Source organism: Oryzias latipes, chromosome 16, assembly GCF_053564925.1.
Source record: "Oryzias latipes strain Hd-rR chromosome 16, Olatipes_Hd-rR_3.1".
NCBI lineage: Eukaryota > Metazoa > Chordata > Actinopteri > Beloniformes > Adrianichthyidae > Oryzias > Oryzias latipes.
This window is the reverse complement of record NC_136252.1, coordinates 21,666,382-21,690,784: the sequence shown is the minus strand read 5'-3', so window position 1 is coordinate 21,690,784 and position 24,403 is coordinate 21,666,382. Positions and strand designations below refer to the sequence as shown.

Sequence of the window (24,403 nt, the reverse complement as noted above, 5' to 3'; positions counted from 1 at the left end):
ATGAGAATAACATCGATGGTCCTAATTTATCACCAGGCCTGCAAGTGTCCGTTAGCTGTGCCGTTACCTCGGGATGGTTCAGCGTGAAGGGATGGGGCAGACTCTGTGCAAAGGCTTCACCATCTCTGGCAAGGCGACAGCAGACAGCACGGGTCAAATGACCGTGGCTGTACAGATAACCTGGAAGATGAGTAAAAAGAAATAAGTCGGTAGAAAAAAGCAGTGTTCACGTGACTTTTGTGCCAGAACATTAGTGTCTCAAGACTATTTTTGCCAAAGTCCATAATTACCAAGGGTGATTGACTTCAGGTAAATGGGATGCAAGAAATGTGTGAGCAGTGCCCCCTGGAGGCCAAGCACGTTCCAGCGCAGGATCTTATCGCTGCAGCTCATGGTTCGCAGCCTTTCACCATGCTGAATGCCATCCCAAGTGGGTACAATGTCACTTGACTCCACTGGGATGGTTCCCTCACCTGGAAACAGGATCTCTTACTACCAAGAACAGGAAGTCGAATTGCTTTCTCCTGTACTTCCTTTATGACAAGACATCTCACCATTCTCCACTTTCGTTCGAAGTTTGCCCTGCTTGATGTTCTCAAATAGAGGCGAGTGGCCCTGGACTTCATCTCCCGTCTCACTACATGACTTGTCGAACAAAGCGCCATCTCCGCAAGGTGCCGTGCTGCGGGTGAGAGTAAATTTAAGGTTGTATAAGAAATAAAACCACCATAAGAGCATCTAAGATCTTAAGGTATCACTGACATATTCAGTATGAGTTAAAAGAGAAACATAGATGTTAAGGAGGAAGTAAACTTTTCACATTTTATTAATCTACCTGATATAAAGGTGAAAGGTGATGTCAGACTTGAGCTGAAGTTTATTCCCGTCTGCCGGTTCAAAAATACTGTCATCTGCGCCATCATAGTATTTGAGTAGCTCGTTGTACAGAAACCTGAGAACAAAGGAGACAGCGGTTGAGACGAATAAATAATCTCCGACAGGCAAGGTCTGAGGGAGAAAGGATTATTTTTGGAAATGCAGGAAGGAACATCGATCAAGGAGCAAGATTTCTACTCCTACCGAATAAATCCTCTTCTAGAGATGATTTCCGCATGACAATCATTAACGGTCTCCCCTTTCAAGCTCAACTCCTCCCCTTTGACACAACGATTTCCTGACAGGAGAAAGGAGAAAAAAGGGAAGCAGAGAGAAACTCAATGTCAAGGAACACTGCAATGCAATGCCTCTCAGCCCTGCAGTGACCTACTTTAGCTTTGTGACAGCATATGCCTCCAAAAACAGAAAGAATACAACTTGCCTATGAAAAAAAATCAAATTGCATTTGAAATGTTTCAGCATGGAAAAACTAAAGTTGATGATATACCAGTCCCCAGGCTGACAACGGTCCCAAGGCCTTCCCCTCTTCTCATGACGATGGTGGCCAGAATCTTGCGTCCTAAAAGGCAGTGTTGAATGCGCGTGGTCAGGGCGTTGAAACGCTGGTGACTCAGCATCGCTATCTGGTCATGTAAAGTGCTGCCGCTCACTGGTAGCTAGAGAATGCCAGACACAAAAATTGCTTCATGAAGAAAGAAAAGAAAACAGTTTGAAGAGGCTACAAACTCCAGTTGAAGTCAGGTTTTCTTCTCAAACTTCCAACTGTAGTTTTTTTTTTTTTACAGGCAGAAGACATCTAAACCAGGTAATCTGCTGCAAGGAAACAAGCTGCTGCTACAGGGTGGAATATTAAAATTGCTCACTAAGAATGTATGTGCTGACCGCAGCTGCATTACTAAAGTATAGGCGTTTCAAATACACATTCCTACTAAATGATTTATGAAAACTATTACAGGTTTAATCAAAAGTCCTTTGTTTTAGGAGTCAGTAGGCCATTACTACTTCTTGTTGTTTCATATAAATAACAGATCTGCAATTCCCTCACTGGTGTGAAGCGACTGTGCATGTTTCTAAAATACACTTAAACATTTTGTTGTCTTTTTATGAGCTCAAACAAAAAGAGCGGATTCCCATTTAATCATCGAATATGGATCAATCCCTGCTCAAACTGTCCGCTTCATGCAAATGTGCCACTGCCGTGCATCTTTTTTCGGTTGTAAACTGCTTTGATTCGCCCTTTAACCCAAGAAAGCTCCTCTGAAGCTGGCAGATATTCAAGCTTTCTAGACAGATCATTTCATATATTTCAATAATCTGTACCTCGCTGGGGATAAGCTCCCCTGTGCGAGCTGCCCTCTCAGCTTCTCCAATCAGAACCCGCAGAGCGGCATCCGCTGCTTCCTGCTTTCCCTGCTTCTTGTTGGAAGCGCAAACCGGAGGAAACCAGCGTCCGCCCAGTTTGGCCTGGTAGGTGAACCTGAACAAGAGGGGAAACATTGCATGTTCCGGTAATCAGATTTACTTTTTAATCTCAGTTTAAAAGCCAAAGATCCCATAAAAAGGCACAAGGAAAAGACAAAAATTGGAATGTATTGGAAGATCTGTATGTGACACACATACTTGGGCTCATGTGGTGGCCCAGACTGGCCCACCAAGCGGATCTCAGCAGCAAATCCTCGGGCTCTGGCATACTCCAGCAGGCCAGACACAGCGTTGTTGTTCAGGTGATTGATGAGATCCCCGACACCTGCCTCGTGGGCCGCTCGCAGCTCATCTGCAGTAAGAGGTGGCAGAGAAGGGCATGCGGCCCCAGAAGAGCTCCCTTCATCACAGTCACCAGAAAGACCCAGGGGCAGCAGTGGCTGAAAAGAGTAGAATTTTGGAAAGTTGGTAATATAAACATGCATTCCAACTCCTTATTTTCATTCCGACTCATTACCTTGTTAAGTTGCAGTTTTCCATCAGCCATTAGCTCTTTGACGGCTTCCTCTGCTGCCAGCTGGCGAGCTGCCTTCTTACTTGGAGCTGATGATTCTGCAAACAAGTTTTCCCCCACCTTCACTCTGTACTTGAACCTGAGGAGAAAAAAAAAGGAGATTTTTTTTTGTTTGGTCAGTAACTGACACAGATACACAGGTTCACAGATGAGCAGAATAAAGCCTGATGCACCAGAGGTCAAAACATGATTTTTTTCTGATATAACGTAATGCCCAGGCAACTGATTTGAAAGAGGGATTATGCCAAAAATATATAAAATGAAGGGTGACTGAACAGAGACTGAGTTATTTTGCTCCCTCACTCACATGACAACATATTGAGGAAAGATTAAACAAAAATATAGCTGCTTTTTTGAGGAAAAACAACCACAGGCGGCTCAGAGAGACATGTGGGAGCTGCTACCGTGGGTCATGCGGTGGGCCTGTTTGCCCAGTGGCGATGAATTCGATGGGCTTCCCACTGCGCTGACTGTACTCCATCAGGACAGAGACCGGGTTCTTCCCACCAGGCAGAGAGCGGGACAGGGGCTGGCGGGGTCCCTCCGCCCCTTCCACTCCGCCAGATGCCGAACCTCCCTGTGTGTTTTCAACAGACCCCTGACAGAGACGATAACATTACGCATTTACAGCTGCAGCTCATGAATGGGGTACATTTTGTTTTCTTAAAAACAGATTTATTTTATTTAATTTACAGAAGCAAAAAAAGAAAAAAGGAAAGACTCACAGAGTGGTCAGGGAGTTGGTCAGACTCTCGGTCCATGCTGGTGGTGTTGTCTTCGTCCTCTGTGCTCTCTCCTCCCTGCATCTCTTTGATGAGGATACGCAGAGTGGCCGCCGCTGCATCCTTTTTAGCCACTTTTTTATTTGAAGCCTCCGCAATAGGAAACAGCCTTCCATTGAGCATCACTTGCATTCGAAATCTAACAGAAGAAAGCAGATCCCAATCTTTGATTCCTGTTTAACAAGTTAGTAGGATGAATGAATCATTGTTTTTGCATTGATAGAATTCGATTTAATGTATTTTTTTTATATCTTCAGTCCAAACTACAGCAACTCCAAAGCTTTGAAGACAGATTGTCAATATTAGAAGAAGAAATACTCCAAGTAATATAACATTTTTTAATAAAAGGAGGACAGTTTTGCTGTTGAAAGTGACAAAAACATGTACAAAATCAAGATGAAAGCAGTTTTCAACCAAACTGTAGATAATAGCTGTGCCTGCACAATGAATCAAAAATGTATCATTATCATCGCAATATCAGCCTGTACAATACACGTATCGCATAAGTTGGCGTAAACTGCAATAAATGGATAACTTAAATTCTTACACACACGCTAAAACAACCTCATGGCAGCTGGATATATTTTACGAATCGAATAGAGTCCTTTATGCATTTGACCTTTTCACATTGTTAGCAATTCAAATGGGGCTTTTTTTATGTTAGATACCCGCCTCCTATGTAGACGAGGGTCATTTGTAGTATAATTGAAGTTATGTTTAAATAAAACTGTTACAGTGAAATAGAAATGATGAATTTGTTGTCGTTTGTTTTGCTAATTGTACATGTGTTGCAAGTGATACCGTCAAAATTGCTGGATAATATCGTACATCGCAAGTTTTCCTCACATGGTGCAGCACCATAGATAACCCAATTTCCAAAAAATTAATTTCAAACCTTGAGGAAATGATCAAAACATAAAAAGTGAAGAATTCCTAAAAAACCTTACACTACATGGTGGAGCACATTACCAACCTTGGGTCATGAGACGGTCCACTCTGGTCCAGAAGAAGGAACTCACAGCTTTGACCCAGATACTGGGCATACTCCATAAGGCCACTGACTGGGTTTTTTAAGCGGACCTCTTGTAATTTGGCCCAAAGATTCTGGGAAGGAGGAGCCGCCAGAGAGACAGCAACGGTTCCTACAGTATTACCCTTTTCAGCAGCCAGTTTGATGGCATCTGTGTGTCTCCGTATGGCATTGAGGTAATCTGGGATGCTATCATTTGCCCACTGTGACTCATTGTTCGTGTTGTCTTCATACAGGCTGGCGGAGGGCGTCTACATGGGCCGAAAAGAAGAAAGAAAATGTGAAGAGAAGCGACAAAAGAGGTGAAATCTCAAAAATTGATAAAACCGACTGAGTATGACATGAAACAGTGTTTTGTGTGATAAGGAGCATGTCCGTCATGGCATCAAACTTGTGAAACAACAGCCACAGCTGCAGTTCACCTCCGAAAAACTTTGTGTCTCAACATTCTTTACACAAAGTAGTAACTTTTTCAGAGCTGACAATTTTTCTGAAGGTGTTAGACAGGACACACTGCATCACATATCTAGTTTAGTTCTAAAAAACAAAACAAAAAAAACAGTATTTTTTAATCATTTATATTAGATGCCACAAAGGCATCTAATATAATATCGTACTTCCCTGTGACAAATGTCTGCAGAAACTGATGGAGATGTTAGATTTTCGTTTGTAAATGAAAGTTATTCCTAAGAGCTATGTTAGCTTTTTTAAAGCTGAGGGATAGCTGCCTGTAACCATTTACAGTGAGGCAAAAAAATATTTTCCAGTGAGAGATTCTGTAAGTTGTATCTTAAAAAGATGACCCGCCTGTAGATACACTACAACTGTGTGAGATCAGAGTGTAAAAAAAAGATTTCCAGGAAATCACATTGTTTAATTTTTACAGAATTTATTTATTTTATAATGGAGCAGAAAATTAGTATTCATATCCTCCAGACAAGCTCTGTACCTAACAGACCTGTAGCTTCTTCTTCAAGAAGCTATTCTATCCTGTATTAATGTCACCTGCTGGAACTCATTTTCTGTATAATTGACACCTGTCCACACCTTTTAACAGTCAAGACTGTAACTTCTCCACCACCATCAAAGAGCTGTCTGAGCACACCAGGGACAAGATGAATGATAATTAGACAGTTTTTTTTTTGTTTGTTTTTTTTGTGTGTTTTCTTTTATTGATGATTTTATTATCATTTTACTGTGTTTCTTTGAATTTTACCTATGGTTTTAGTGTAGTTATACGTGTGCAGCACTTTGGATGTCTGGAAGATGTGAAAGTGCTATACAAATAAAGATTTGATTGATTGAACCAATCTACAATAAGCAAGAAACTTGGAGAAAAGAAATCATCTGTTTATCTGTAAAAACAGAAGAACTCCAAGATTACTGACAATTTCCCTCCATCTGGTCAATGACCCAAAGAGAGCTTGGACTACAGTAACAAAGGTTGCGGTTAGTAACACGCTACTTTGCTACAGTGGTCCAAAGGTCCTCCTGCTTAGCCAGCACATGTCCTGGCCTGTCTAAGGTTCTCCAGAGACCATCTGGATGATCCAGAGGAGGATTGAGAGATGGTTATGTCGTCAGAAAAGACCAAATGAAACTCTTTAGTATAAACGCCACTCAACGTATTTGGAGGAGGAAGAAGGCTGAAACGTTTCCTAAAAACATATCCACTGTGAAGTATGGAGGTGGAAATATCATGCTTTGAGACTGACATCATCAGATTATTTGTTTTACATTCCATCACTCACAGTTGAAGTGTATCTAAGCTGAACATTACAGACCTCTCATCTCTCATAAAGTGGTTTAACCAACAGAATTAGTGACTGCTAAATACTATTCATCTCCACTGAGTTCATGACTGCATTTAACCAAACAGCATAAAGCAAAGCATTGACATTTGACTCACCATTTTGCCTTGAGGTTGATCTTGTGTCCAATTCTCAAGCTTAGGTATTGGTTCAAGGCCTGGCAAAGCTCCTCCTTCATTCTGATCTCTATTAACATCCACCTCCATTTGACCAGCTTGGGGGATGGAAGCGGCTTTCAAGCTCCTTTCCATCCTCTCTTTGCGATGGGGAGACAGCTCCCATTTGTAAGGGATGGTGTCATTTTTAATAACGTCGCCTTGCTTCTCCAGATCGTAAATGGTAGGGTTGATCTGCTTGGCACTCCTAAGGCCCAGTTTCTTTGCCAAGACGAGAGCGGTTGTTTGACCCAATTCAAAGAGATATTTCAAAACTTTCTCTTTCTGATCTGCCATCATTGCAGAGCTCAACTCAAGGTCAGCTGGGCTAGCACAGGGATTCTCTTGACATCCAACTATTGCTGAGGACTGGCAATCCTCAGAGGCAGAGGACTCTAATGAAGAGCAAGAAGAACTAGATTCGGAGTCGGAGTCTTCCTCTTTGGTCTCTTGCTCCTTTTCTACGTCAACCTTAGCTTCAGCTGATTGATGCTGATTAGAGCTGAGACTCAAAAGGGAGGGGGGGCTCTGTGGTTTAGCTGATATTCTTGCCTCAGCCTGGGAATTTTCTCGATACAGAGTCCACTCTGGAGGCAGAAGTCCTTGTTTGGATGCTTTTTTTAACGGTTCTAAAGAGTAAAGAGCCTGATTTACCACCTTCTTGGGCAAGTGCAGTTTTTTGGCTAAAACCTTTGCAGGTATAGCCTCATCTGCCTTCAAAGCCTTGTGCACTTGTTCCTGTATGACAGGCGTTATTGTTATATTACCTTTAGCGTACTTCCCTGATGAAGACCGTCTGTCAAAGCGTTTTCCAGCTCCCCTGTCTTGTTGGAAACTCAGTCTCTGAAAATTATCACACAGGAGGTTTGTTTGTCTGTTGGATGGTTGGTGGTTAACCCCTCGTGACTGGTTTTGATTCAGGTGTCGAGGACCTACAAAGTCCTGAGACGATCCTGAAGGAGACGGAAAGGAATAACTCTGGACTTGCCTATAGCATCCTCTGTAATATCTGTCGTTCCTGGGGCTGCTGTTGGGGTTTGTGTATCTATTATAGTGAGGCTGCGGCTGGTGTGTATAGTTAGGTGGCCTGCTGCCTATTGCTCCAGGACTGCTTCTAAACTGCGGCGCCTCTGAAATCTGTCCTCTAAGGAACTCTGCCTGTTTATATTGGAAAGAGTTTGGTGTCGGACCAAAACCCAGATTCTGGTAATTAGAACAATTAAAAGCTCCAGAATTGGCCACATTAATATGGTTTGGTATCGGGGGAGCAGAGGGAAGGATAGAGGACGGGGACCTTAAGGGGACGGAAGGACATCCGGGGCTGTTGGAATAAAGTTGATTTGGTATCTGCTCTGGGTCAGCTCTCGGAAAGAGCTGTCTGTAGTAATTCTCCTTGACCTGCAAGTGGGGAGGTTTATGCCTCTGGGGGTGTTCTTTGTAAGACCCTCCTCTACCTCTGCTCATAGCGCAGGGGTTGAGCACAAAGAGGACAGGTGCAGCTGGCTCTGCAGCTTCAGTATCGTTGTCTGCCCTCGATCATCAACAGAATACCCGAATAATAAGCCAGAAGAAAGTAACCAGAGAGTGGGAACACCTGGAATAAAAAAAATAAAAGGGTTAAAGTCAGGAGAGTAAATGAAAATAAAGATAAGTGAGGAATTAAATGAAAGAAGCAAAGCAGCAAGAAAAAAAAAGGGACAAATTTAACATCTGTTGGCAACCTTCCAAGCTGCTCAAGTGTCCTTGGACACGGCAGAGTGCACAGACTCGAAAGGTGCAGTATTTATTTATTCTTTTTTATTATCACCTTGTATTACAGCTTTTCAGAAAGAAAAAAATGCTACAGAAGTAAACACAAAAAGCATCAGTCATGGAGAGGTAAAAATTATATGCAGAGAATAAGCTCTGGGCTACAGAACCACTATTGACGTTGCCCAATATGTTTTGAGATTAAAACCCAATCACGCTGCAAGGATACTGCAGGGCGACACGCTATCTCTCCCTGTCACACTGAAATTTAATCCAGGTATAAAAGGAGGTTGATAAATAATTCAGGCCCTCTTGTGACTATTCTCTTTTAATTCTGGCCTGGAAATAAATATACTGTTGCGCTTGGAGCACAAACTACAATAAAGCGGGAAAGGAGGAGGATATTTTCAAGGGCAAGATGCAGGACAGTCGCAAACACAAATATATTCAGGTGATTTATTCAGTTTGAACTCCAGTTTTAAATCTCTAGCTAGGGTAGAAAACAGGGATTGATTCTGCCTCAGATGTCATACCCAACAACACACAGTAATGTCTATATCGCTCAGACTGACAACAAGAAGACATCCAATACGGACTCTGGCCCAGTCAGCATCACTGGTGTTTAATATAAAGCTGAGCTGGCCCGAACATGCCCACATTATTAGAGAACACCAGTGTTGTTTCATCAGGGTAATAGGGGCTGACAGAGCTGGCAGCCTTAGGGCCAATGGGGCTGGAGCCGACTTATATTGACCCTAACGCAAGATAACATCTGACAGCCAAAAAAGCAACAATGACTTTTTTTTTTTTAAGAATTCTGTCCCCCCCCGCCCCACTTTGTAGATGTGGAACAAGACTTCAAATGACCCAAAAATCTTTTTGTGAACTTTAAGCAAACCTGTAAAAAAAAAAGGAGGGGGGGGGGGGGTAAATAGAAAAAAATAGTCACTAAATTAGATTTTCTTAACCAGTTTAAAGGCACTGCAGAATGTAATTTCACCAAACATACAGCACAACACCTTAGTGGACTGCTGTCCAAGGTAATGAAAACTACACGTGTCTCACCTGATCACACAGAAGTTACAATGAAGTTATGTGAGGTTTTGTGTCTGAAAGTCGGGAGTTTCCAAAGACCTGGTAACCTGAACTAGACCCGGTGATTTTTTGTTTCTGGTCTTTTGATCGCGAGTTGTTAAAAATAAGACAAAACAGGGGTTATAAAAACAACGCGTGAAGTAAAAACGCATATAAGAATAAACGTGGTTAGCAATGCGAAGAGTCTTCCGATTAAGTCCTGCTAGCAGCCTGAACTAGTACTCATGCAAACTGCACGTGCCCGGTCGGTTCACTGCTTTTCATGGACGTCGTCATGGGAGTTGAGAAATGTCCCCGACGTTTTAAGGTTATATAGGAAAGGAAATGGAGAGTTAACATGGACTAAAACCACTTTCGATTTCATTTCTAGTCCAAAAGTTAGGTTTCTGATGTGCCATGTGACTGAGAGCAGCGAACCGGAGGCGGTGAGGCTGAGGACATCCCATCCTCGAATTACCTCCACTTTTTTTTAAAACTCCAAGGCGGAAAAAGAGGGAAAGACACACACCATTATCAGGGCGTGATGGTTTAGAGTTCTGATTAAATTACAACTCAGCATACAGCTCAACAACACACTGCTTAGAAAAATTCTACCACAGTGCCCTAAGTTCACTGTAGATTATTCTATTTATCAAAAAATTGGCCTGACACGGTTCTTGCAACCGTAATGTGATGTATAACAATACACTTTTGTATCATTTATATACTCTGAATAAATAAAAAGTTTTCTTAGTAGAGTTCCAAAATGATCAAATAGACAACCCACGAGGGGTTGTTTTAATTTTGAGAACAATTGACAAAAGAGGCAACTGTCGATTTTCGCATGAATGAAATTGGGTATAAAAAACATTGCCTGATTTAAATAGATATGAACACACTTTTTAAATTGCATTTGAGGAACATTGTGAGATAGAACGTAGATCCAGCTTGCAACAGCCTCAGAGGAACAGCGTTCTGCCTGCGGCTAGCGTTAGCTGCTAAGCTAGCTTAAACGCGCTCTAAACCGTTCTCCTCTTTCAACGGCTCCACGCGACTCACAGTGATCGGTTTTTACCCACGCCTCGAGTGACCCGAATTACATGTATTCGTGCATCTCACCTCGTGGTGTCCAGCCTCCCCGTAGCCCGATGCTTCTAATATTTTAATTTGATGAAAGAAACAATCAAATGATGCTCGGACATGTGACGCTGTCGAGCGCGACGGAAACATCAGCAGGTCGCAGCAAAATGACGTAAGACGAGGGCTTTTTGTTGTTGTTTGTTTTGATTTTTTGTGTGATTTTTTTTTCCAATGAAACGAGATGGAAAATAATTTGTTTTATATATTAAGTCTTAAGGCTTTAAACCTGACTTAGACTTGAGCTTTAGGACTTTTGAAAAAGATTAATATGTACTTTCATGAACTTGAAAAGAGCCTTAACCCCATGATGCGCAACATGCACACTTTCATGTTGTATGTAAGTTTATGACGGCTGAGTTTTTCTTTTGTTGTATCTTTTAAAATATATATTTTTTACTGTTGAATATTCCGAGTATTCTTTACATATCTTGTTTTTTATTAACCCATAATATTATTTACATTTTTCCTTTCATACTTTATAGATAATAATGGTTTTTACAACACATTTACGTATACAAATCAAAAACGACTCAGTCACTCAAGTGTGATTTTGATCAAATTACTCAAAACTGTAATTATAACATTTGTTTTGAAGAAATATTGTTGCAATGAGTTGGGCCAAACATTTATGTCTTTAATTGAAACATGGTTATTTTCATTTTGCAACACTTACCTCTGATTGCATAACATGTCTAACAATCTAAACTGTATCAGTATTTTAACAACTTTAAACTGGTGTGACACATCTGTTTAACCAATTGCGACCTTCGTTTTTACATGCCTGACAATTTATAATGTGATATTTGTTGTCAGCTTACAGATCTGGTGCAGTGAGAACACCAGCTTTTGACTTTTCTGTCTTAGGAAACTCGGGAGATCGCACACCTCTGCCTCTTCCTTTGACCCTCCTGTCTGATGCTCTCTTCAGGCTGGATGGTGGCTCTGTTTGTTTGTTAAACCCACATTTTCCCATTGCCTGAAAATAATAATAATAATTGATTGGATTTATCTGCACTTTTCCAGACTCTCAAAGTTCTTACAATGTGTCCATTACTGATTCACTCTTCATTCTTGTAACTACTGATGTAGCCTCAGCTGCCCTGGGGCAGATTGACAGAGGTGTAGCTGCCAGTTGGCACCTACGGCCCCTCTGACCTTCACCGGAACATTCATACACCAGTGGAGCCACGCTGTAGGCAAGGAAGGTTAAGTGTCTTGCCCAAGGACACAGCGACAGTTTGACTGGGGGGGGAGCGGGGATCGAACCGCGGATCCTCCGATCATCGGCTGACTTGCTCAACCACCCGAGCTACTGACGCTCAAACATGCTTTTGGAGTTGGGTTGTGCCCTCATTGCGCCTCTTCTTATGTGGCATGCCAAGCTCTTTGCCTAGCTCCTTGATAAAAAGCCGCCGTGCATTGTTGACACCATCCAAATAGCCAGGGTGTTGTGCAGTGAAGGCATAGAGGGTGACAACATCCAGCAGGTTGTACCAGGTAACCATGGGCAACCTCTGTATTCTCCGCTGGCATGAATAGTTTCTAATCATTTGATCCATTGTGTCCACACCTCATTTTGATTTGTTATGGTACTGGATCACTTTTGGTTTCTTCTTCTGACTGTTGTCATCCATTGCTTCGTTATCATGCATGGTGCTCAAGAGGCACAAAAAACAAGATATTTTAAACATATATGGAGGACTAAATGATTAAATGTAATTTACTGTATATCAAAGTTATGTTGTGTAAATACTGAGCCATATGAGAATTAACATAGAAAATGAATGTGGGTCATTTTGTACCCATGTTGCGCATTAGCGGGGTAGTGATACAAAAACAGTTTTTAACCAAAAAGTAAGAAATAAAAAAAAATAAGATAATCATGTGTGATGGTCTAAAACAAGTTAATTGAGGAATACCTTGACTTCTGAATGATAATATTAATTTATTGCAAAGATATCAAAAATAAAAACTCAGCCGGGTCACTTTTGACCCATGTTGCACATCAAAGGGTTAATAGAAATTTTATATATTTTACTTGAGTTTTGAGGTCAGCATTGGTAAATTAAAACAACTACACCCCCCCCCCCTTTGGAAGCCCTAATAATCAATTCTAAGGCATTTTACTCTGTGTGTTTACTCTGTGTATTATAACACACTGTTTGTCCACAGTTTAATTATTTAAAGAAAAGAACAAACATAAACATAGTGTCAGAAGACAAATTACAAACACTTAAAGGAAGTTTTTTTTTTCCCTCTGCCAAGCCAGAAGACATTTCTGGACATCATAGATTGAATTACTCTACTGCATTTAAATCTTCTTGATAAAGAACTGTCAATATTCATCTGTTGACTTGGTTTACAGTCTTTTTTGTGTCTAATATGAACAGATGCAAGCCATATAAGATAATCACTTTGCTTTACCCATCCACCTTGAATGATTTCTGATTCTAGCTTTCATTCTTTACTTGTACTTTGTACTTGTAATTTCGGAAAGGTTGGTTTATTATGTTGGTATTTTAGTCAAAATAACGAAAACGAGAAAAAAAACACACAGATATTGTCAGATAGACAGCAGTAAATAATTTATACGTATTTTAAACAACATAGCTTGCAATAAGCAAGTTAGTAACATAGGGCTGTCAAAGGTTGAAGGCAAAATCTGTCAAATTTGACTTAGACAGCTGTGGCTCACAGAGTGGTTGACCTCTGATTGAAAGGATGTAGGTTGAGTTCTTTCTTTGTCTGCTCCATGTGTCAAAGTGTTCTTGGTTCAGACACGGAGCCCTCTGGTGCTCTGGTTAGTACTTTGTGTGGCAGCTTTGTCACCATCAGTGTGTAAGCCAGGATTTTGGCGTATGAAATGCACTCTTGACAGAAATGAAAGACTGCATTAATTTACCTTTTTAACCAATACAAACTAAAGTCAAACATATAAACACATATTTTCCAAATTCCCAAAACAAAATAAAAAAGTCATTCAATTCTTTTCAGTCTCTTTAGGCTCTTTGGTCCCTTTTCCAGTGTAATGTAAATAAAATTAAAAAAAAGGAATGATCTCACCAAAATGTATTTGTGCGTGTAGTCTCCACCCTAAATCCGGTTTTCTTGGGTAGGTCACATCTTACTTTTTTCTTCATGGGGTCTCTTGTAGCCTTCCCCAGCCTTTTTTCTTATTTCCTCCTCTCATAGCTCCCGACTCCCCAAACTTTTCTCTTTTTCTTCCCTTGCTGGTGACTTTACCCACTTCCTCCAGAATTCACATAATCCAACATAGAATTATAAGCAGCATTTATACAAAAAAAGAAACAGTTTCTATTTGTGTTAGAGCAAATGTTTTTTCAAACCCATGTGGACTTTATTCATATCTGTAGTTCAGTTGGCATTAAGATTTTTTTTTGTCCACTGGATACCTTTTTTTTTTGGCAATGCTACAAGTGTGTAAATGTACATTGGTGGATAGGATTTGTGATTTGTAACATTTGAACTTTAAGCCCCACTCCGTTTTTAGCCAAAATTAAACAAAACAAAACATAAAACTATCGTTTTCTAGGACATAGCTTCTGCATAGCAACAGGAGTTCATTAGACGTTTTCCTCTGAGTTGTGGGTCGGACTGTTGGCACAGAGTAAGCCTGCCCCATTTCCCATCATTTCTTTGTTTATACTTTCTCTCTCTAGTTTACAGCCACTTACAAAAAAAAATCTATTTAAGGGTTCACCATTTGATTTAGTATCAAAAAGTTCAAATTGTTGTGAAATTATAGGGTACAGAAAAGTTTTATGTCTCATTTTTATCTGTTGAAGCATTAAAAAGACTTTTTGTTGAGAAAGTCAGAAGTAAAAAAGTCAAGTCTTTAAATATTTGCAGTTCACGCATATGTCCAGCAGGGGTCAGTTTTGCATTAAAGTACGTGTGGACCAATTCTGTAAAATCCCACTGACGTTGCTTATTTGTGTCAATTAGTCGTCATTTCCCTTGTCAATGCGAAGAAAATGTGTTTGTTTTTGCCCATTTAAAATCCAGTTAACGCAACACATGTTTTTTTTTTCTTTTCACAACCCAGTATGGTCTCCAATTTGAGTTTCATCCAAAAAAAAAAAGCTTGTAATTGGTTTCGATCAATGTAACAGTCCTAATTTAGTCCACTTTGTAATGTTTCAGAGGAAAGCATAGCTATTGCTGAACATATATAAAGTCTGCAGTAATTGAAGTTCAAAGAAGCGTAAAGCTCATCAATAAGGTTCGGATCGACTCCCACACACAGCATCTCTTTTTCACTGCATCTCACCCACTCTGTGCGTGTCTGCCTTCCCTGTCTCCATCCCTTTCTGCTCCTCCCAAGCTGCTATCTTGCTTGCTCACCTTATTGAAGATATCTGCATCTGTCTTTAGATTATCCCCACCTCCACCCATCCTAGTTTTTTTTATACTACCTGAAATTCCTATAATTTTATCTTCTCTCTTTTGCCTCTGCTCACCTAGAGGAATGCAGCATGAGGAAAACTATGGCTCTTTGGCTGTTGATACTCGCGACTCAGCTCGGCGGTAAGTCACTTGTCTCTGAAGTAGGGCTGCATTCATGAATGCATGTAATTATTTTTTTCCTTCTATGTATAGCCTGCCAGTCCCTGTTTGTGTCATTGTGCACATGGAAAAACTCATTTATTTGTGATCCAAATGGAGAATAAAAGCTCAAGCATAGAAAGGATAGAAAAAAAATAGGAACATATCAGTTAGACTATTTAGGGAGGATTAAATATTTAAAATATTCAATTAGAAAGGGAAAAACTTCTATCATCAAAGAACTTTATAAGCACTTTAGAAGCCCATTTCTTTCAGGAAAACGAAAAAATTGAAGTGTTCCAAAGAAGGAAAGTAGATGCACTGAGCTTCAGGTGCGATGCATGGATGATTCCAGGTCTGCCTCTGCAGGAAACACTGTCAGGGGAAAAAGGGCAAACGACTGTTGCTTTTTGTCTTTTAGATCACAAATTATGTTAACTTTGAGGCAAAACTGTAATCTTCTGCTCATGTTTTCCCATTTAACCCTTGTGTGGTGGTTGGGTAAAACTAACTCAGACTTCAACATAATATGTGGGTGAACATACACCACATTCAAGGCTGCAATGACTCTCAGCAGCTTTCTGATGATTAATAAATTTAGATATTAAAATTATATACTGTGCCCACAAGAGAAAGATTTTAAGCTGCATTTGAAAAGGTTGCTGAGGCACATTTGGAGCCAGCAAAATTGCTTTATGTCTTTTATTTAGATGTTTTTTCCCTTGGTATATTTTAAACATGTTCATTAATTTAAATGGCAATCTTGATATAAATGAATGGGGGCATTCTTTCAAATGGAATAAAGATGAGTCAGGAATTCATGTTCACACTTTTGCATGTTGCTGAACACAGATTAGCTCAGGGAGAATCATGGCTCCACACCTGCACATTATAGACACTTTAGGAACATTAATATGAGTTACAGGCTCACCATCTATGCACTCACATGGATGTGTTCAAGGTCTGGAGATAGCTCTATAGATTTGACATAATTCATCGGAAGTGCATCTACCATCAACCATTTAATTGAACCTTTCTGCTGTTAATGTATAACAGTCCTTCGGCATCAAAATGTGTGATATAGAAATGTTTCAAGCACACGCTGCTGATTTTTAACCTTTACAGGGGGCCTTTGGAATGAAACCCTTTAAATGAAGAGAGCTCCCATTGTGAACGGTGAATGCAGATGGCCCTTAGCAGAGTTATACAGTAGGAATAGAAGGTTTTCCTGGTTCTCATTGTCGTGAGTGCTGTGTGTGTCTGGGGTGTTTCAGAGTTTAATGGCCTCAGTTCTTTCCGCTACGACTGAAACTGACATTTTTATTGCTGGAAGACTCCAACTAGAGATCAATCAGAGATGTAATTGATTAGGATAAGTACAATGGTCTTTTGTTTGGTTCTATGTTTTGCTCTATGTCTGTGTCTTCTGCACAATTTCAGTCTTCTAATTGATACACATTACTTTAAACTCTTTTGACGTGATTAATTTATGTTTAGTCATTTTGCTGCTGCTTTTTAGACATTTCTCCAAGTTTCTTTTCCTTTTTTTCATCTCAAACTCCCTTCTCCGTTCCCTGTGCAGTGTCAGTGCAGGGTCCACACCAGCGCTACTTGCTCAAGGAGCTGCTGAGGGATTACAACCCGATGGAAAGACCGGTGGCCAACGACTCCCAGGCCCTCACTGTTCACTTCTCTTATACCCTAATACAGGTTATGGATGTGGTATGCTGAACCCTTAACTGTTTTAGACTTCATTTATTCTTTATAAATCACAATTTCATCTCAGGAAGCCTAAAAAAAATTTAAAAAATAAATAAAAACACAAAGACCATGCAGAAAAACATTACCACACTTTCGAAGGCATGACATGGATTTGGTTAACTTTGTTTTCTCTAAAAACAAAATCAAACACAAAGCTGATACAAATATGTCATTTGGATTGTTTTGAAATGCTTTTAATCATCAGATCTAAACCAGAGTCCTTTGAAATGATAAATAAAAGAAGATCAATCTGACCACAATCCTGACACTCACCGCTGGCAGCTCAGTTTTCATTTTAACAGGTCAGAGAATTTCATGTCATGTGTTCTGATAGTTTTTCCGAGACCCTTTGGCAAATTCGCATCAGGTTGCCATGGTGCTTTTTTTTAATGTGCACTTTGGAAACTTTACTTGAAATTCAGAGATGGAGCACCTCACTAATGTCTAGCCCTCTAAGTTTCACACATTTGCTAAAACATACAGAACATTAAAGTCTCTGGATTATTTTTTACCAGTTGAAGTGATTGCACTCTTTTCCATCCAAGCTTGAGTTAAAAAAAATCAAGGATGAATTTGTCTATTATATTGCCTAATTTAATCTTTTTTTTTTTTTTGCTTTGTGTACTGGAAGGATGAAAAGAACCAGATCCTCACCACAAATGCCTGGCTGCAGATGGTGAGTGTAACAGATCACGAGGAAAACACGGTTTAACTGTTTTGGGGAAGTCTTTCTCTAGGTTCCTCTTGCAAGAGTCGACATGCCATTATTGCAGAAGTGGGTTGACTTGAATTATCCTGGAAGCATGGCACCGTGACAACTTCCTTCCCTCCACCTTTTAACATGCTTTGTTTCAGCATCAGGAGACCTCAATGAATCTGGGTCAACTTTGTTTCTGAGGCCAAAATCCAAACTCTTTTTTTAGTTTTTTGAAGAAGTCAAAGAACTTCCCAGAGTATCTTGTAAACATTTTTGGACAGCATAAAATAAAAAGAAAACATTTCTAAAGGATCTCTCCTGCATAGAACACAGACAATAAACTCAGTTTTCGATTTTTTTTTTTAAATAGTTGTGTAATTGTGTCTCCCAGCAGTGGTATGACCACTACCTCCAGTGGAACCAGTCAGAGTATCCTGGAGTGAAGAACCTTCGTTTTAGCCCTGACCAGGTCTGGACGCCTGACATCTTACTGTACAACAGGTGTGTGTGTTACAGATGCACTCAGGCACCACCTACGATGAGTCACATCTGTGACGTGTGCTTTGTTACTGTTTCTGTAGTGCTCACGACAAGTTTGATGCCACTTTTAAGACCAATGTGCTGGTTAACTCCAGCGGCTTCTGTGAGTTTCTTCCTCCAGGTATGTTAAGTTAGTGGCCATAACCTCATGATTTTAGTCACTATGTGTTTGGATAGATTTATCTCTAAGCTAAATGTCCCATGTCCTGGCTCAATAATAATGATGACTGACTTTTTTTTGTGTCATTTTTTAGGAATATTTGTCAGCACATGTAGTGTGGATGTGAGATGGTTTCCATTTGACATTCAGCGCTGTGAGCTTAAGTTTGGTTCATGGACTTTTGATGGCTGGCTGCTTGATATCCAGATGAAGGAGGCTGATGTGTCGGGATACATGCCGAATGGAGAGTGGGACCTCATGGGTACGACTGGAACAAAGCTGTGACCTCTTATTGCACTTTTTAGGTTTAACATGATGACAAATTATATTCTAACAGTGTTTTCTTTTGAACTTTGACACCAAATGTTTTAAGAGTTTCCACAAGGCACCCCCAAAATTCATTATCTGTTTTGGCACATAAGGGGGGCTGTCATAGTGCCATTAAAATACAGTCTTTTCTCTGTCTGTGGAAAAACTGGGGTCTAGCATTTTTGGATTTTAGGGTGGCCTTTAGAAAACTGCAATTTGTTTTGTCTTTATTAAAATTGTAAAAAAAAAAAGAAGAATCTAATAAATTGGACTAGGAAGTTGTAATTCGGATTTTAATCTCCAAATTTCTTTTAAAATTTCTGACTAATTTGAAGAATTTAGACTTAAATGTATTATTCTTCCTCTGAGATTACGATTTTAGTTCAAAATTCTGCAAGAGGCGCATGCTTTGAACAATGTTTTTATAATTTTTCTTTTGTTTAAAGCCTTTCAGATTTTTCAGTATTTTGATTTGATCTCAAAATGCTAAAAATTAGCAAACAAGTCTGTTCTTTTTCATTCATTAAAAAGATATTTTCAGTGTCCCTGATCTTTTTCCTGATATTTAAAGTGAAAAAACTGTTCAAGCAGACATTGTCATTGTAAGTGTTAATTTTCTACACATTTTCTGCATATTTAAACCTTTGTGTCTCCTCTCCTCCTCTCAGAGGTTCCCGGAGGTCGTCATGAGATTTTCTATGACTGCTGTGCAGAGCCTTATCCTGATGTTACATTTGTGGTGACATTACGAAGGAGGACTTTGTTTTATGCACTGAACCTCCTTATTCCATGTGTACTCCTCTCCTCAATGACTCTGGTGGTGTTCCTGCTCCCAGCCAACTCTGGGGAGAAAATTAGCCTCGGTGAGTAAACCACAGATACAGAGGCTGCTATAACAACAACAAGGGTACTTTCTATTAGTGGGAAAATGTGTCAGCTTTACTTTCAGCAAAAGCCTTGACTTATTCAATCTTGAACTGAATTGATGGAGAACTGTCAGTTATGTTTTTCACAGCCAAAGAGAGTGAAAGTAGAAAGACAGCAAGATGAAAACAGAAAAAGTAAGGTAGAAGATAAAGCCTAAGTCACAATTGCCCTTACAGGTGGATGCAGGCTGTCTGCAAGCATAAATTTGGCAACTTTGAATGGGGCACGCATAAAATATGAAGATCATAGGCCGCTCAGTGAGCCCGTAGAGTAAAAATTTGCATGTACATTTTTTTCTCCAGCATGTTAAAGATGACAGGTCATAGCAAAAAGTTAAACAGCACAGAGGAGTAAGTAAGGGGGAAGTTGGTGAGATGAAACATGTTGTATGCAGTTTTCATTTTTTCAACCCCTTGAAACCCTGAGCAATGTGGAAGGGGCCTGCTAGTGTTTGAGTGATAATTGTGCGCTCCTTGCATGTTCCTTGCTGTTAGAAATGTAGAAATTAGTCAATCAGAGTGTCGTTTTTGTGGACATCCTCTGTGCCCTTGCACACCCCATGCCTGCATCATTTGCATCCGGTCAATAAGGAGCCTGTATGCACACCTCACTAATGACGAGAGTGCAGCATAAGGGCACCTTACGATCTCATCAACGGTCCGTCATAGGTGTGTGTAACTTACAATTTCCCTACAAATACTTCAGGATAAACTTAACACACACGGCAATCGTGCGTTTCATTTTGATGACGTTCCTTTAGGTGGTTATATGAGTCTTAAGAGCACTGCAGACACACCAGGGCTCTCCTTAAGACGCAGCCGGTTCTGTCTATGACCTTCCATGAGCCTGGACACCTGTACGGATGCATGTGACTAAAGCTTAAGGAAAACAATCAAACAGTTTTTTTTAGAAAGTCAAAGAGAAATTTTAGAGTTGCTGTGTCTTCGTTCTTTACATGCTCAACACTTCCCTGGGGTCTTGTGTGTTCTCAGGCATCACAGTTCTGCTCTCTCTGACGGTCTTCATGCTAATGGTTGCAGAGATTATGCCAGCCACTTCCGATTCGGTACCACTGATTGGTTAGTTTTTCTTTTGCTGCAGATGTTGGTGTATTTGACGTTTTCTTGAATTGTTGTGACTCACAGAATGTCAGAACAGCATCCTGTGTGTTTCAGGTCAGTACTTTGCCAGTACCATGGTGATTGTTGGGATGTCAGTGGTGGCCACAGTCATAGTCCTCCAGTTCCATCACCACACTCCGAACAGTGGACCAATGCCACGTTGGGTGCGTTATCAAATTTAATTTACAACAAAAGATAAAAAGTGTACCTGAAAAAAATTTAAGATAAAATATAGAGTTGTAAACTGTACATACTTTTGTACTACAGTAAAGAATTACATCTTATTTGAATTAGAATTAACATTATAGTTCTTCCACAGCTTTAAGGATAAAAATAATCTATTTTGAGATTATGTGAAATATTTTTAAGTTGTTTTTAAGTTGAGCTTACCTGCACCAGATCGTGATAGTAAAATTCCACTTATAGAAATGTGTAGGAGTTCTGCTTCAGCTTTAAAACGCATTTTTTTTCTGGTTTATGACGGCACCACAAAAAAGTCTGCACAGGCATGGCTCTTCTGAAAGGAATGCAGAGAGAATGACTTTTGATGGATTGCCCCTTCAAAAATGAGACAAGGAAAAGTTGTTTGGCTTTGGCAAAAGCTAACCCGGCAGATCAGCACAAACACCTCATGCCAATTTTCAAGCATAGCTGAGAAGTGCTGATGGTTTTTGGCTTGTTCTGCAGCCTCAGAAACTAGGTACATTGCAGTTACTTAAGTGGTTGCAAACACCTCAGACCAGATTATTCTAGAGGCAATTTAAGGACAATCTGTCTAGATGCTTCAAATAAATTAATTTTGTTCCAATGTAAAACTAAACCACAAATTAGGCTACATTCTTTTTCATGACATTTTCCTGTTAGATCTGTGTTAATAATAGACATTTCTACACAACAGGTAATGTGAAAAGGTTTAAAAATCCACACACACTAGTCTGTCCCTTTTTTCAGTGCAAATGGTTGGATGTATGTGCTAGCTACACTGTGCTGCGTTCTCTGGTGCTCATTGGTGTTGTTGATCACCAGGTGCACTTGGTTCTACTGCAGTGGGTGCCCTGGTTTCTGCGAATGAAGCGTCCAGGTGAAGGAGCAGAACCAACTCTCTCCAACAGCCAAGCAGATTCCCGTAGCAAGACCTTATCTTCTCCAACCACCACCACCACTACTATCCCCACCCCAGCTCCGTCCATCCCCCCGCCAAGCCTCAGCTCCCTGCAGGCCAGCCTGGTGCAGCTGAGTCACCCTCTCTCAAACACTCTTCATCACAGGTCCAATGCCCAGGCAGTTATGCTCCCCAACCCAGGCCACAAAGACCCAAGCCCCAATCCACACCTTCAGCCTAATGGCCACCTGCCCTACATGGGCTTCCCTACCTCTGCAGAACTGGAACCACTGCAGAGGAGCAGAGTCATCAATAATGGCAGGGACAACTGTGGGCCTGTAGGAGGCGAAAGAGATGGAGGCACAAATGGGAGAGGAGGACCTGTTGGAGATATACCAATACATCACAACCTGCAGTCTTCAAAACTTGGGAGTCCCCCTTTGGAGCCCCCAGCTGCTTCAGAGCCTGACTCATCCACTGTTGCCCCTGTGCCTTGTGGCCTGGAGGCTGAGTGTGGGAGACCAGCTGCTCTACACTCCCAGAGCACCACGATCCGATCTGCTGCAGTGGACAACCAGTTGCAGGCTCTTCTGGTGGACGTGCAGTTTTTGGTTGAACGCGTTCGCGAGCAGGATCGTCAGGTCAGTCTGGCGGAGCAGTGGCAGTTCGCTGCTGCCGTCATCGACCGCCTCTGCCTTGTTGGATTCAGTGTTTTCAACATTATTTGCACCTTTGCCATCCTCATGGCTGCACCCAACTTTGGAATAGCACTTTCAAAAGACTTCCTCTAAGATGTACAGACTTAACAATGCTGGAGATGGAAGCACAACAGCTGTCAGTGACAGCAGGACATTGAAATAGTAGATATTTCCTATTATCACATGGTATGTACAGTGGAAGGCGAATAATGGGTAAAAGTTAGGATATTACCTAGCAAAACAATTTTTATTTTTAACTTTAAGGTCTGATCTTTCACAAAACCTACAAAAAATGTCCAAATTTGTGTTATTTGACTCCTCTGAACTGCTGGTCGAAAATTAGGTCTGGACCACTGACTGTATAAGAGAATTGAGAAAATAACTTGCTTTTGGTTCTAACACAATAAAGTCAATTCAATCGCCATTTTTTTTGTGATACGCCCATTGCCATGTTGGAACCAGAAATTGTCAGTGAGCAGTGATTGGTTTGAGTTGGTCTGAGCTATAAATTTCTTTAGAAACCACTCTCGCCAACCAGAAGTGAGCTAGTTTGAAGGCCACACCACCACCAATTGAAAGTGGGCTCGTTAGAATCTGTCAATCAAATGCTTTGAATGTTCGATGCCATACTTAGCGGCTTCTGATTGGTCAGTTTCTAACTTGAATAACTTGCACTACAGAAAAAATACCCTGACAGAAATAGGATCAGTAAAAACATGTAAAAAATGATTATCTTGACAAATAGAATGACAGAGTAATATCTTTTTATTTCTGAATAGAAGTCAATGGGATTTCAGCTTTTTGAGTCCAATGGGTACTTCCTGTTTGGAATGCAGGGAGGAGTGGTCACTCAGTCCAGTTCTCATATACAGTCAATGATCAGGACTTGGATATTTCACTTTGACCACTTTCTTTTCACTCATTTTGTTATACTGCATTGTCCTGCTGCATGATCCAGTTTCTCAGCCAAGCTTTTTTAAGACAGAAGACCTCTGGCTTTATTAAAAAATGACTTCAAATATACAAATGGAGTTAAAGGGGGAAAAGTGGTTGCAATGCACCACTGTGTGCCAAAGTCTGTATAATCTTTCCTCCGCCTCAATATGAGAAATGGGACAAACTTTACTTGGTGTTAAACATGGCTCTCTGCATCTATCCATCCACCTCTTCTTTTAATATTGTCTGTGCAAATTAAATTGTTTCAAGTCTTTGAAAATCCAACTAACGTTGTTGTCTGCTTTTAAGAGACAGAAACGCTGGCAGTTTTCCAAGCCAAACTAATTTTATTGATTTTTTTTTCTTTTTCTTTTAAAACTGTACATGAAGCGTTTAGCATGCTAAGTGCGGCCTGGATCTTTTCAGCTAGGAAGTCTGGCATCTCTATTGAACATTTTTCATGTGGTGATCACCTCTCTTACTGTCAGGTGATGGACTCCAGGGTTTCTGCTTTTTATAACCTGTCATATGTTGATGAAGGATAACAGCTGTTTGTCTAAGATCACTGCTTTTTGTCCCCTCTTTTATCTCCAGTACCTGCAAAGGCCACAAGAGTCCAGTTTTTTTTATCTTCTTTCAATTGATTTAGTTTACCTCATTATGCCAGTTTTGTGTATTAGTAATTGTTCCATATGTACTGTTTTTGTTCAAAACATTTAAGCATTTAAAAGTAATCTAATTAGTTTATGATACATACATTTTTCTAATGACCACAAAAACTTGCTCATGTTTGCAGATCTTTCATAGATCATCACTGATTCTCCTTACTGGGTAGTCAAAGTCATTTAGTCTTTACAGATTTAAATTCTTTGTCTACAATTTATACCTTTTGATGTGTAAAACCTGGCATCACTGCACAACTTTATGCACTAAAGTAAATATCTTCAGTTGA

The 24,403-nt window shown here is 40.4% G+C and overlaps 2 protein-coding genes and 1 long non-coding RNA gene across 6 annotated transcripts in view; 1 reads left to right on the top strand and 2 right to left on the bottom strand.

Annotated features, from left to right (window-relative positions):
* The window catches only part of adar (adenosine deaminase RNA specific), a 16,269-nt gene extending 5,532 nt beyond the window's left edge, over nucleotides 1-10,737 (bottom strand). Inside the window, exons 1-14 of one of the 2 annotated variants that reach the window (XM_004078149.5) lie at nucleotides 10,614-10,737; nucleotides 6,615-8,265; nucleotides 4,649-4,956; nucleotides 3,619-3,814; nucleotides 3,298-3,491; nucleotides 2,837-2,972; nucleotides 2,518-2,759; nucleotides 2,218-2,374; nucleotides 1,385-1,553; nucleotides 1,081-1,174; nucleotides 836-952; nucleotides 555-682; nucleotides 291-473; nucleotides 68-180 (exon numbers count right to left, since the gene is read on the bottom strand). In XM_004078149.5, the coding sequence (XP_004078197.1) occupies nucleotides 68-180; nucleotides 291-473; nucleotides 555-682; nucleotides 836-952; nucleotides 1,081-1,174; nucleotides 1,385-1,553; nucleotides 2,218-2,374; nucleotides 2,518-2,759; nucleotides 2,837-2,972; nucleotides 3,298-3,491; nucleotides 3,619-3,814; nucleotides 4,649-4,956; nucleotides 6,615-8,135 (3,558 nt within the window). In that variant the 5' untranslated portion in view covers nucleotides 8,136-8,265; nucleotides 10,614-10,737. Of the gene's footprint in view, nucleotides 1-67; nucleotides 181-290; nucleotides 474-554; nucleotides 683-835; nucleotides 953-1,080; nucleotides 1,175-1,384; nucleotides 1,554-2,217; nucleotides 2,375-2,517; nucleotides 2,760-2,836; nucleotides 2,973-3,297; nucleotides 3,492-3,618; nucleotides 3,815-4,648; nucleotides 4,957-6,614; nucleotides 8,266-9,485; nucleotides 9,753-10,613 lie in introns of those variants that run through there. The other variant, XM_011485306.4, reaches the window with a different exon arrangement.
* LOC101155633 (neuronal acetylcholine receptor subunit alpha-7) lies at nucleotides 10,041-24,403 on the top strand. Of its 3 annotated transcripts, none has more exons than XM_078932685.1 (11): nucleotides 10,041-10,746; nucleotides 15,120-15,182; nucleotides 16,783-16,922; nucleotides 17,593-17,637; nucleotides 18,053-18,159; nucleotides 18,240-18,319; nucleotides 18,453-18,620; nucleotides 19,336-19,530; nucleotides 20,587-20,673; nucleotides 20,770-20,879; nucleotides 21,742-23,736. In XM_078932685.1, the coding sequence occupies exons 2-11, from the start codon at nucleotides 15,131-15,133 to the stop codon at nucleotides 22,606-22,608; spliced, it is 1,851 nt and encodes a 616-aa protein (XP_078788811.1). In that variant the 5' UTR covers nucleotides 10,041-10,746; nucleotides 15,120-15,130; the 3' UTR covers nucleotides 22,609-23,736. The 3 variants fall into 3 exon arrangements, with proteins under 3 accessions (XP_078788811.1, XP_078788810.1, XP_011483607.2); XM_078932684.1 differs by having other exon boundaries at nucleotides 10,651-10,746; nucleotides 18,050-18,159; XM_011485305.4 differs by lacking the exon at nucleotides 10,041-10,746 and having other exon boundaries at nucleotides 14,928-15,182; nucleotides 18,050-18,159; nucleotides 21,742-24,403.
* On the bottom strand, nucleotides 17,555-21,239 carry LOC144984396 (uncharacterized). Its single transcript, XR_013648047.1, has 2 exons — nucleotides 21,106-21,239; nucleotides 17,555-20,923 (listed from the first exon to the last, which is right to left on the bottom strand). It is a non-coding gene; the product is annotated as an uncharacterized LOC144984396 (long non-coding RNA).

Bases quoted from the DNA above. Each gene is read 5' to 3' on its own strand.
- LOC101155633 (XM_011485305.4), top strand. From the start codon at position 15,131: ATGAGGAAAACTATGGCTCTTTGGCTGTTGATACTCGCGACTCAGCTC. The intron at 18,320-18,452 runs GTATGTTAAGTT...GTCATTTTTTAG, and splicing joins CTGTGAGTTTCTTCCTCCAG to GAATATTTGTCAGCACATGT. The intron at 20,880-21,741 runs GTGCGTTATCAA...GTTGATCACCAG, and splicing joins GTGGACCAATGCCACGTTGG to GTGCACTTGGTTCTACTGCA.